The sequence below is a fragment of the Carica papaya genome, chromosome 5, assembly GCF_054855325.1.
Source record: "Carica papaya isolate Zhongbai chromosome 5, ASM5485532v1, whole genome shotgun sequence".
In the NCBI taxonomy this organism is placed as follows: domain Eukaryota; kingdom Viridiplantae; phylum Streptophyta; class Magnoliopsida; order Brassicales; family Caricaceae; genus Carica; species Carica papaya.
In genome coordinates, this window is record NC_142313.1 from 41537559 (window position 1) to 41549910 (window position 12352).

At 34.5% G+C, this 12352-nt stretch overlaps 1 protein-coding gene across 2 annotated transcripts; it reads left to right on the top strand.

Moving 5' to 3' along the window:
* The first annotated feature begins 326 nt into the window (after positions 1 to 326).
* UVR3 (DNA photolyase family protein) lies at positions 327 to 11912 on the top strand. 2 transcript variants are annotated; one of them, XR_015819475.1, is made up of 16 exons: positions 327 to 804; positions 2088 to 2159; positions 2300 to 2380; positions 2601 to 2780; positions 2852 to 2923; positions 6320 to 6406; positions 6535 to 6633; positions 6706 to 6789; positions 7377 to 7463; positions 7671 to 7742; positions 7822 to 7935; positions 9590 to 9677; positions 9766 to 9861; positions 10627 to 10851; positions 11244 to 11310; positions 11626 to 11912. XR_015819475.1 is itself a non-coding variant. In XM_022050798.2 (15 exons), exons 1-14 carry the CDS (start codon positions 451 to 453, stop codon positions 10803 to 10805), a joined length of 1665 nt encoding a protein of 554 aa, XP_021906490.1. In that variant the 5' UTR covers positions 327 to 450; the 3' UTR covers positions 10806 to 10851; positions 11244 to 11912. The 2 variants fall into 2 exon arrangements, 1 of the variants encoding a protein (XP_021906490.1); XM_022050798.2 differs by having other exon boundaries at positions 11244 to 11912.
* The last annotated feature ends 440 nt before the right edge of the window (positions 11913 to 12352 follow it).

Here is a 12352-nt window from a genome sequence, read left to right on the forward strand (position 1 = left end):
ATTTTATTTTTATGTATCTTAATTAAAAATAGATCGAGTAGCTTTAATTTTTAATCTCCGGATGAAATCTGCTCATTCTTTTATTATTTTACGGTATTATCAAATTTAATTAATTTTTTATTAAATAAATTATACATGCACAAAAACAAGACCAACTTAAAACTTTAAATAAATACGAAAAATATTAAAAACAAAAATTACAATTGAAACACGATTTATCAAAATTGTAATCAGCTTTTAACGTCTCTCAATTTCAAAGGCACAACGTGGCGCCATTTTAACCGCTTATAACTCCCGTATCTCGAATCTAAATTGCGCACGGTGCGTACCCTGTGCTTTCGCGAGTAAACAATAATCCATCACCTTCCTTATCCTATGCCAAGCGCACATTAAGCAACATCTCGCCTTCTTAACATTTATGGCGCGAAAGAATTAGCTTTCTTCGCCTTCATGCGATTTGCAGTTTCTCTTCCGTCTCCTCACCGTCTCAGTCCAGTAGCCATGGCAAATAGGTCGGGTTCTCTGATTTGGTTCCGTAAGGGGCTACGGATCCACGACAACCCGGCTCTCGAGTACGCTTCTGAAGGATCCAAGTTTGTGTACCCCGTGTTCGTGATAGATCCACATTACGTGAAGCCGGACCCTAACGCATTTTCTCCCGGGTCGACTCGGGCAGGTCTGAATAGGATTCGTTTCCTGCTCGAGAGTCTTGTGGATCTTGATTCGAGCCTCAAGAAGCTCGGGTCGCGCTTGCTAATTTTGAAGGGTGACCCAAGTGATGTTTTGATTCGTTGCTTGCAGCAGGTAGAACCTTCTCTAAATTGTGTGTATTATATATATATATATATATATATTTAGTTGTATACTTTGCTTGGGTGTTCTTGAATCCTGTGCTTGTGGTCTACTAGGACTATACTTGGTTGGAAATGGAATCTAAGTTTGAAGAAAAATTAGCATGAACTTCCATGTGCTTTAAAGGAGTTAAGAGTACTAGGAGCAAGAAAATTGATTAGTGGCTTTGAGATGTGCTGTTCTATACTGTAAGAAGATATCGTTCTGTACTCTGTGGAGATTAAGCTCATAATTTCTATGTTTTAAGCACAGATTACTGTTAACTAGCAAGCTTTAAACTTCATTGTGTTTGGATACTTCACCTTTTCACCATTCAAAAAGCTTTCAAGTGTTTGGTAAGTTTTGGAGTTTAAGCTAAAATTTAGTAGACTGTCAAAAAATGATAATTAATTTTTTTTTATTTAAAAACTATCCAATTGAATTTTAAGAATTTCTTTTAAAAAAACTGATTTTTAAACTTTGGGGTACCAAAATTTTGTTGATGGCTACGAACTATTTTTTCCTGCCAACTCATTATTCTCTACTCTAAACTTAAAGTCAAATCTACTCTTTTTTGCTGCTTATTTATGTCAGACACTTAAGAATATAAATAATAAGGTGGATCCTGTTATTCCAGCTTAAGTACCAAGATAACTGGTCAGTAAGCAATTATTTAATGTGGAATTCAAGTTTACGTTCTTCATTCTAATGGCAGGAATCTCAACCCTTGTTATTCACCCCTTTGTTTCTCATTAAGCTTAACAAATAGTGTATTTTGCTATGAGAGCCATTCTTCTCAAATTGCAAAAGAAAGAATCAGGAGATAATTTAACCTGCCATGATTGGTGCAAACATGTGTAGCCTATTTAAATGTGTATGGAATTCATGCTTAAATTATGGAGGCTCATTATCAAATAGAATTTTTTTAGTTGTGGTACTTGTTGTGCATACTCAACCAACTTATTGGGGGGTTTAGTTTGTTGGATAGATGAGCCAATCATTAGCTGTGAAGCATCCAAATAATCTAGTTAAGTGTGATCGAAACAAGTCCTTTGACCGATATGTGGTTGTGATCATGCAGCACTATTTGGAGCAAAATTAGTGAAGTTTAATAAGCATGTGGTGTATGAATGCCTTAGTGGTCATATCATTTCCTTGTGCTGTGCTTATTAAGGGAAACTAATTTTTAGGCCTCTAAACTGACTGTTTTGAAGTATATTGTATCATATTTTCTACTCTTTTTTTGGTCCTTGCAGTGGGATGTCAAAAAGCTTTGCTTTGAATATGATACGGATCCTTATTACCAAGATTTGGATATTAAAATAAAGGTAAGAAATTATATCTTCAAGGTGGAGAACAATCCAAACTTTTTCCTTCTTATAGACGTATCATAATTTATATTCCCTTTGATATCCAAAAAACTAAAACGTAAGTTGTCATGAGAAAGAAACACTCTCTTTTGCAACAGAGCTATGCTTCTTCAGCTGGAATTGAAGTTTTCTCTCCTGTGAGTCATACACTCTTCAACCCTGAGGACATCATAAAGAAAGTATGTGAGAATCTTAATACCAATTTTTTAGTGAAAAGAATTTCAGTATCAGTTGGGTTATTTTTGAGGCATGCTTTAAATATTTGTCACTGTTAATGTTTCTAAGTGAAAAAGACTATCTTATTTTGCTACTTAATCAAGGAATAGGGAGAATTCATTTCCTGTTTATTCATGTATTCCTTGCTAATTAATGGCCTTGCAAAAACTGCCATCAATAAAGAATGGAGGAAAGCCGCCATTAACTTACCAGTCCTTTCTGAAGCTAGCTGGGGAACCTTCATGGTTGAGTTTACAACTTTTCACTTCACCTTCTTCACTTCCTCCAGTTGGAGATGTTGGAAATTCTGAGATTTCAGGAGTACCAACAATTGAAGACCTTGGCTACAAACACAATGAACAGGTTTGGTGCTAACAGTTTTCCAAAATGTTTGTTCCTTTAGATTTGTTTTTTCATCAGCTTAATCTCTGCAGGATGAATTTACACCTTTTAGAGGTGGTGAATCAGAAGCATTGAAGAGACTGAGAGAATCAATCAGCAACAAGGTATGTCTTAGCATCTTCTCACTGAGCCAAGTATGTGAGTTGTATAAATGCCTTTCATAGAATTTCATTGGCTTGGCGTTAAACTCTTTTATTTTACTTATGCTTAAGCATGTTACAGATGATGCACATACTCTGATAAGAAAAACTTTTAGAAGACATCCACTCTTTGCCTTACCCTATGTTTATATATCCTAGAATATGTATGCTTCTTTTGTCAGTTTTCTGCATAAAGTTTTGAGATCCTCTAAACCGTTGTTATTTCTATTTTTTCCAACCACATTGTTCTTTCATGATGATAGGGATTTGTAGAAAAATTAAGAAAGAAAAAACATCACAAAATATGTTTGGTCCTTTGACCGACCTATACTAGAATCACTATATTCCAATTAAGAATAGTTACACTGGGAGAAACATGTAGAAAGTCTCTATCATATACCCCTTAAACCCTACAAACTTCTCTCTTACTTAGGTTACAAAAGGTTATAGTTTCTCACCTTACCGCTCTCTTGTTGCCATATGTCTACAAAAAGATGTAGTTCATAGGCTAAGATCTGTAGAGTTTGTATTAAGGGAGAGAGTCTAAGACGTCTAGCTCATAGGCTCACTAACTTATGCCCATTATACTTTATGCTAAAATTTAATTAACAAAGGTAGGATGACAGTCAACATTTAAACTCTAGACCTCTAGTTTCAATACCATATGAAATAATAAACTGTTGATAATTATTTCAAAAGTTTAAGCTTATATAAAAAGATTCAAACTATTATTTATATTCTAGTGCGTTCTCTTACACGAAAATTCGCCTAGCTAAAAGGCTAAACAAGTATAGGTTTGCATGCAGTGGGCCAAACTCTGTTTATAAATGGGACCACAATCAGGATCCAAACTCTGGACAAGTACTCTGATATCTTCTGAAATAATTATTAGGCGATTGATTTTCCTTAAATTCTAAGTTAATAAAAAATGACATAATCTTTTATTTATATTTTTATACATACTAGGCACAGAGGAAAAATGGTTTAGCAGCCCCTTGTTTTCAATCTTCAAGCAACTTATGTGTGGCTAGTGCGGAAAAAAGACACGGGAAAATCACCTCTGGAAGATAAAGCAACTCTCTCTCTTTAGTAGACTTGTCTTCTTTATCCAGGGAATCTGATCCTTTTCTTGTCTCTTAAGTTTGCTCCTAGACCTCATTCTGGCTCAAGGGAACCGGTTCCTCCTTCCATCATCACTCAGGTTTACTCTAGAAAGGAGTATCTTGTTTAACTTCTTAAGTATGTTGAAGAATTGGGTCAGGCTCCCCCAATCAAAACCACTAAAAGTAGACCAACAGTCGAGACCGTACCAGCAACTAATCAACCGAAGGACAATGGCCTAGACCTTCCCATTGCAAAAGGCACCAGTACCAGTTGCCCTTTATATCCTTTTTCCTCATTTCATGCCTTACAAGAACTTGTCACCATCACACTGAAGTTTCCTCATTCACCTTAACACTCTAGCCATATCAAAACAGCATCTGAGCCACTAAACACTGAGGAACTGAAATAAGCTATGAGTGTCGAGATGGAGGCATTAGAAAAATTGGGACTCAGGGCCTAATTGAATTACCTAAAGGAAAGAAATTAATAGGGTCTAAATGGGGATTTACAGTGAAATATAAGGCAAATAAGTCTTTGCAGAGATACAAAACTATGTTGGTTCAAAAGGGTTCACCCAAATTTGTGGAGTTGATTACCAAGTTACTTTGCACCATTGACAAAAATGAACACTGTAAGAGTGTTACTTGCCTTGGTTGTTCAGTTTGATTGGGATTTACAATAGTTTAATATTAAAAATGAATTCCTGCATGGATAATTAGAGGAAGAAATCTATGAATCTACCACCTGGTTTTGATGTAATTGGAATGGAAACACAGATTGAAGAAAGACTCATATGGGTTAAAACAATTCCCACGTGTATGGTTTGGGAGATTTGCCATGGTTATGATGTTTGGTAGGTAAAAACAAAGTCAGGGCATCATCGCCTATTTATCAAACGTTCTGACTTAAGAGGAGTTACTGCATTGTTGTTTTATGTGGATAATATAATCGTAAACAGGAATGAGTAAGGAACAAGCCATGTCTGGCTAAGAAATTTGAAATAAAAGAGCTTTGGAGGTTGAATTACTTTAAAGGAATAGATGTTGCTTGGTCCAAGATAGGGATATTTGTGTCACTACAGAAATATATCCTTATCTATTGCAAGAAACAAGGGAATGGAATGCAAGCCGGTAGGTACACTCATGGGTCTGAATCAAAGCTTGGCGAAGCAAATAAAGAGGGACCCATAGATAGGGCAGTGCCCCAAAGGCTAGTTGGGAGGTTGATTTATCTTCCTCAAACATGTAGTGACAGAGTATTGCAGTGAGTATGATAGGTCAGTTTATGTACAATCCAGAAGAAGCATATCTTCATTTAGCTCACAAAAATTTTGCATTATCTAAAAGCTATATCTGAAGAAGGAATATTTCCAAGAAAGCAACATATGTGACATTAGAAGCATACATTGATGCTGATTTTGTAGGTTCAGTGGCTGGCAAGAGATCAACATCAAGATTTTGTACTTTCCTTGTTGGGCATTCTATAACTTTGACAAGTAAAAAAAAAATTTGATAGCAAGGTCAATTGCTGAGTCTGAATTTCGTGCAATGACTCAAGGAATCTGCGAACTGTTTGGTTCAAAATTAACTTGAGAGTTAAATGGAATTTACCAATAGAATTATACTGCAACGATGAATCAGCTATTAGTATTACTCATAATTCTATGCAACATGATAGAACTAAACATTTGGAGGTGAACATACACTCTATAAAAGAAAAATTAGAGTTGGTTGATATGTACTCCATGTGTATCTATGGGCAACAAGCCGGCAGAATTATACTGCAACGATGAATCAGCTATTAGTATTACTCATAATTCTATGCAACATGATAGAACTAAACATTTGGAGGTGAACATACACTCTATAAAAGAAAAATTAGAGTTGGTTGATATGTACTCCATGTGTATCTATGGGCAACAAAAGGTTGGCTGATACACCATTCCAAATGATTTTTTGCAAGCTTGGAATAATTGATATCTATCCACCAGCTCGAGGGAAAGTGTGGAAAAGATTACACAGTTTATCCTATATAAGGAGAACTGTGTATAACGATCCTAAATTATAAGAGCTGTGGGAATAATCTAGTTGTGATAGTAGTATCTCTGATTGTTTGGGATTTAGTTTAAGTAGTTGCCTAGATTGTAACTATACCAATTGGGTATATTCTGTAATCCTTAAATGTGAATGTATAAGAATTTCATGATTTTTCCACAGCTAGCACTAATGAAGCTTTATTTGTTGCTTCATAATGTAGGGTTGGGTGGCAAATTTTGAGAAACCTAAGGGTGATCCATCTGCATATCTAAAGCCTGCAACAACTGTTCTGTCACCTTACTTGAAAGTGAGTTATGAAAAACCTGAGCTGTTTCATTATTGATATTACTTTATCTTTGCCGAGTATTGAAAACTTGAACTCAATGGGAGTTTAACTTTTCTTCATGTGTATACTTTTCAAAATCTTGTTGGCAGTTTGGATGTCTTTCTTCCAGGTACTTCTACCAGTGTCTTCGAGATATTTATAAGAATGTCATAAGACATACATCACCACCAGTTTCACTTGTTGGGCAGGTCAGTCTGATTCTTTTATTGGTTATTTTGGTTTTAAATATGAAAAATGATATGTAACTTCAATTTCTGCAGTTGCTATGGAGAGAATTTTTCTACACTGTAGCATTTGGTACTCCCAAATTTGATCAAATGAAGGATAACAGAATATGTAAGCAGGTAAATTAAACAAGTGGTTTTCTCTGCTGCTTTCTGTTTCTTTCTCCTTTTGTAGATTCTTTCAGACTATTTTCGGAATCTCTTACTTTTTATTTTTCCTTTCCCTTCTCTTCCAATTGGAGAAACGCAATCAATATACAAGTCTTTGAAACAAAAATAAAAAAGGGAGAAAGATAAAAACAAAAAGATCCGGTAATCTCACTTTTTGTCTTTCTGTTTTGTAAATTCATGCCTGCTTCAGTCATAAAGTTTTGTTTGACAAAATTTGTGCCTGAGTTGGATAAAAAGTTTTCTTTGGGAGAAGATTCTCTTCAGAGAGAACCTGCTGGACCCTCAAGCCCATGCATTGCTCTTCTCATAATTGATGGGCAGCATGATGAGCACTGTTAGGGTTACTACTTTTCAGTTCATTCCACTTTTTTATATGCATCACTGATAGATCACAGATTTGAATAAAACATTTCAAACTCAAATACCTTTGATCTTTTTTTTTCGAAAAATTTAGTCAACTTTGGCAGGTTAAAAACACATTAAATAGTCCGGTCATCCTTCATATAATTGATGTGAAAAAGCTACTTCCAATGTAGATACCTTGGAATGATGATGATAACCTGTTGGATGCTTGGAGAGAAGCTAGGACAGGATATCCTTGGATTGATGCTATCATGGTCCAGGTTAGATTGTGGTACAATAAGTAATTTTTGCTTAACATGGCATATATAGTGTCATATTGTGACCAACAGATCCTTTGTTATGTCGTGATATAAAGTAGTTCACAATCCTTTGTTTTGTCGTGGCATAAAGTAGTACATACTAATTTATTTATCATGTAATTTGATTTGAGGAACTGATTTTGAAGTTCTGTGTATTGGTTGCTTTAGCTCCGCGAATGGGGTTGGATACACCACCTAGCACGACATTGCGTCGCTTGTTTTCTAACTCGTGGAGATCTGGTAAACTACTTTTTTTCTATGGGAATCAGTATTCTCATTATCCTTGTTTTTTCTTGACATGAATTGTTTCTGCTGATAGTTTGTTCATTGGGAGAAAGGGCGCGATGTCTTTGAGAGACTTTTGATCGATTCAGATTGGGCAATTAATAATGGAAATTGGTTGTGGCTATCATGTTCATCTTTTTTTTACCAGGTATATATATGTATTTTTCCTTTCCTCAAACACAATCAAGTTCCTCTAACAATCTATGAATAGGCAAAAATTTGCATCTGAGCATCAAAGCTTCAAATGATTTATGCTCAGCAGTCCAGGTCAATCACAAACTTAGTAGAAACATTACTATCAGCACAACTTTTTTGGGGATAATTTTGGATATTGTTTGTGGACCTGCTATGATGGACTAGCAATAGTACAAAAATTGTCTTTCAGAAAATCTTTTGTCGTCAAATTTTGGGGATTCAAACTCATATTGTCATTTTTCTTATAATCACTTTTTTTAGGAACTTTTCTGTAAATGCGCCAAGGAGCAATCTGTGATTTATCTTCATCCTGTGCAAATGTGAATCAAAGGGTGATTTTATTTATCATATGAAAGTACTAGCATGTAGAGTTCTAATTTCACAAAAAATTAAGTTATAGAACCCCAATGATACAAAAAAAAAATAATGTTTTTGATAAAACAAATTATGATACAAATAAAACATAGGAGAATTTTTTGGTGAAAATTTCAGGTAACCGATTTTGACTGATAATATATCAAACTACTAACTTTCCTACTTGTACTTTTTCTCAAACAAAATCTATATCCAGTTTTAGATGCTTAGGAGAAGTATAATTGATTAAATTAGAAGTTGGTGATGTTGACATTGTCACAAAATAAGATAGGAGATTCAACTGAAGCAAAATGAAGCTCCCAAAACATATTCTATAGTCAGGATATGTCAGAAACTGGTGCCGTAAAAATATGATACTCAACCTTAGAACTGGAACGAGTGACTATAGTGTGCTTCTCGGAACACCAAGAAATCAAATTGGTACTAAGAAAAATGCAATATCCCGTGGTGGTCCAGCAGGTGTCAGGATATCCTGCCCAGTCTGCATTCAGGGGTCCCACTAAACACATAGCAGAGTGAAAGTAAGAGTCACAATGTAAAGTACCCTGTATGTAGGAAAATACATGTTTACAGCCTGAACACGGTCATTACGAGATTCGCGCATATCTTGGCGAGCTTGATTGATAGCAAAGAAATTCTCAGGACTAGTCAGGTTGGCGGGAAACGGAGGTGCTGATGAATAGACCAGCACCACTTTTGCAATGTGTGAGAGAGAGAGAAACGGGAACCACAGAATTGTATCTGATGGCAGAAGAGAGGGAGATTTGCGCCTGAGGAGATTGAGTAAAATGCTGCGTGTTTGATAGAGAGATGAGAATTATTATTTTTATTTTTTTTAATGTAAACCTAACAGGTAGAAGATAGAATTTTTTTCTTGTAATATGCTCTGACACCATGTGCAGATATGAATCAAAAGGTAATTTTATTTATCATATGAAAGTGCTACTTATAATATTACAAGACATTAAGATGTAGAGTTCTAATCTTACAAAATATTTAGTATAACTCTAATGATGCAAATAATATAATGTTAGTGATAAGTATAAACTATAAAACAAAGAATATTTCTTCATTTACATCTTTCATCTGCGTGTTAAATATGGTGAACAAGAGTTGCTTGTGTATATATGTTGGGTGCTTAAATTCTGTGCTTTTTCCTTCAGAGTTGGCTGTTTTGCAGTGCTGAATAACTCTTAACTCAAAATTTTGCATTTAATATTTCTGTGGTCCAGTATAATCGTGTCTACTCTCCAGTATCTTTTGGGAAAAAATATGACCCAGATGGCAATTACATTAGGCATTTTCTCCCAGTACTCAAAGGTATTTGTAGTTCCACCTATTTTCATAATTTTCTTTAGCTGTACATAGTTTGTCGTGCATTTCAGATGACTTTGCATTCATTTACAAGATATGCCGAAGGAGTATATTTATGAACCATGGACAGCTCCTGCAAGCATTCAAAAGAAAGCAAAGTGCATAATCGGAGAAGACTACCCAAAGCCAGGTTAGTTATCTTATGGTCTTAATTGTGCCTTTTTTGACTTTTTATTTTGGAATGAACAATGATTCAATGAAAAGCTCTCTTTGGATGCATCTTTTATGGGTTATTTAGTAGATCGACTGTGTTTGCATGTAAAAGCCATCCTGTGCACATTTAGTAGAATGACAATGATTCAACGAAAGCATCTCCATGCTTTTGAATGCCAAATTTTGCTTTTATGGTGCATTCAGTAGGCAGTATTGGAAATCTGATTATGGAGCAGCATCTTGTTGCTCCTTTTTGTTCTCAGTCTTTATTTGGCTCATTAGATATTCTAATTAGCCTTAGAACTTGGGCACACTTTAGTTACTCTGATTGCAATTTTTTGTCATCTTATGATCAAGTAAATAATTGTCTTATACATATCTTTTGTTTTTACTTAATTTCTGATGGCAGACTTTTTTCCTGATTCTTTTTCAACTGAAGAATAATTGGTTTTTGGTTGACACTGCTACTGCATTTTATCAGTTGAAATAAATAATTAATGTCAAGTTGATGCAATGGTTCAATTGAATCCACACTTGAGCTGATCACTCAAGTTGCTGCATTTCATTAAGCATTTCATAGCAGCAGTTAAATCCACAGTTGAGCTGATCTTGTTGTATCTTCCCCAAAAGATATTGTTATCTTCACCACAACAATTTTTCTCTGATTGATTGTTTTAGGCTTGTGTGTGTTTACCTCAAAATTTCCTAACCTCTTTTTTTTTTTTTTTGCATTGTGTTTCAGTGGTTTCTCATGATTCTGCCAGCAAAGAGTGCAAAAGAAAGTTGGCAGAAGCATATGCATTGAATCAAAAGTTGAATGGTCACGTAAGTGATGAAGATTTAAAAAATTTAAGGAGAAAACTGGAAGCAGATAAGGATCAGGAGTTCAAAAGCAGAAAGCAACAAAAGAAGCTTTGCTGAAGTTGGAAATATTTCAGCCATGATCCCTGGAACCAGAGGATAGTAGGTAACATATTTTCTGGCCAATTTTTTCAGCTGCTGTATTCTATTATCTCGTAAGTGGCATGCCAGAGGCATATAATTTAGCAGTAATCTGTTGGTGAAAAAATTGATTCATATTTTATCCCATTTCATTTATTCAGCTTTGTGTTTTATGTCGTATTGCTTTTGTGTCTATGCTTCCATTGCCTTTTGAGTGGTCACCCTCTATTGAAGCACTGCCTCAGTTAGCTCTTTACTTTTCCTATTTCCTATGTGCAAGATTTAATTCAACCTAGAAGAGTCCCTTCTGTCAAAATGTATGCACCATTTATGGGTGGATGTTGGCTTTTAATTTTCGCCTCAAGGTTTTGGCTCCATTATGAAATGTTTGCATCTCATGAATATGTTGCGTTGCAGATAATCTAGTCCAGAAATTTCTGGAGCAGAATGACTTCCTTAGCTTAACCCTGGTTTGAAAAGGCAAGTAACTCATGTAGCTGTATATACACGATCATTCAATGTTGTGGTGGAAAAGGGTTGAAATAGTTCAAAACTCTATGACTACCAACATCATTTATGAGGATCTGGATCTCAATATCTGGGGTTGAGAAAGTGGTGAGTGCAGCTCCCATGCCACATCCTTAATGGTGAAGAAACAAATTTGGGATCAATTTTGACTTCTGTTGCTTCTAAGTTCTATAGCAACATGATCAAACAGATCCATTTAATTCATATATTTTCTAGGGGCCCTCTTGGAGTACGAACTCTCAAAGCTTGATGTTTTATGTTGTTTAGTCAGGGTTCAGCATAAGGTTTAACACGAGTTAGAGAAGTGACCCCTCATTTTGTCAACACATCCTCTTAATTTCTTGGACATTCATGAATGAAGCAGAGGATTAGAGTTTTGATATTTGAGTGTCTGAGTATCACCTGGTGTGAGTATGTATTTAAGTGGAAAAAACCTTACCCATGTTGGTGGATGATATTTCGAAGTCCATTCCCCATTTTAGGTCATTTTCTGCTTACTGAATTCCGAAACGCTGTAATTTAATATATAAATTTAATTAATTATTTTTAATTTACATAGTTTAATTGTGTATTTAATTAATATGATTCAATAAATATAAACATGTCCATATCATATAATTAATTTAATTGTTTATATGCATCAATTTTAATTAGTTCGACACTTGTACTCTGTGCAGTATATATTGTCTATTATTTTTAGGTATTATTAAAATATTTTTTTAATTAATAATATTTTAATTTATGTCATATATTTTTTTAAAAAATAAAATGTATTTAAGTTATTATTACTAATATATAAAATGTATGTGATATTTTTATTTTGTATAAATTATAACCAATACCGGATTAAATTATACGGAATTGCAGAAATAAATAATTTATATTATTAATATTTAAAAAGCATAATTTTTATAATTTTTTCTGCAAAATCTTTTAAATTTAATGTAAAAATTCAAAAATGGAATAAAATAAATTTATTTAAGATAACCCGTAGAATA

Coding starts and splice junctions, on each gene's coding strand:
- UVR3 (XM_022050798.2), top strand. CDS start 451: ATGCGATTTGCAGTTTCTCTTCCGTCTCCTCACCGTCTCAGTCCAGTA. Junction 7,464..7,670: donor TTGATGCTATCATGGTCCAG/GTTAGATTGTGG, acceptor TGGTTGCTTTAG/CTCCGCGAATGGGGTTGGAT. Junction 7,743..7,821: donor TTCTAACTCGTGGAGATCTG/GTAAACTACTTT, acceptor TTCTGCTGATAG/TTTGTTCATTGGGAGAAAGG.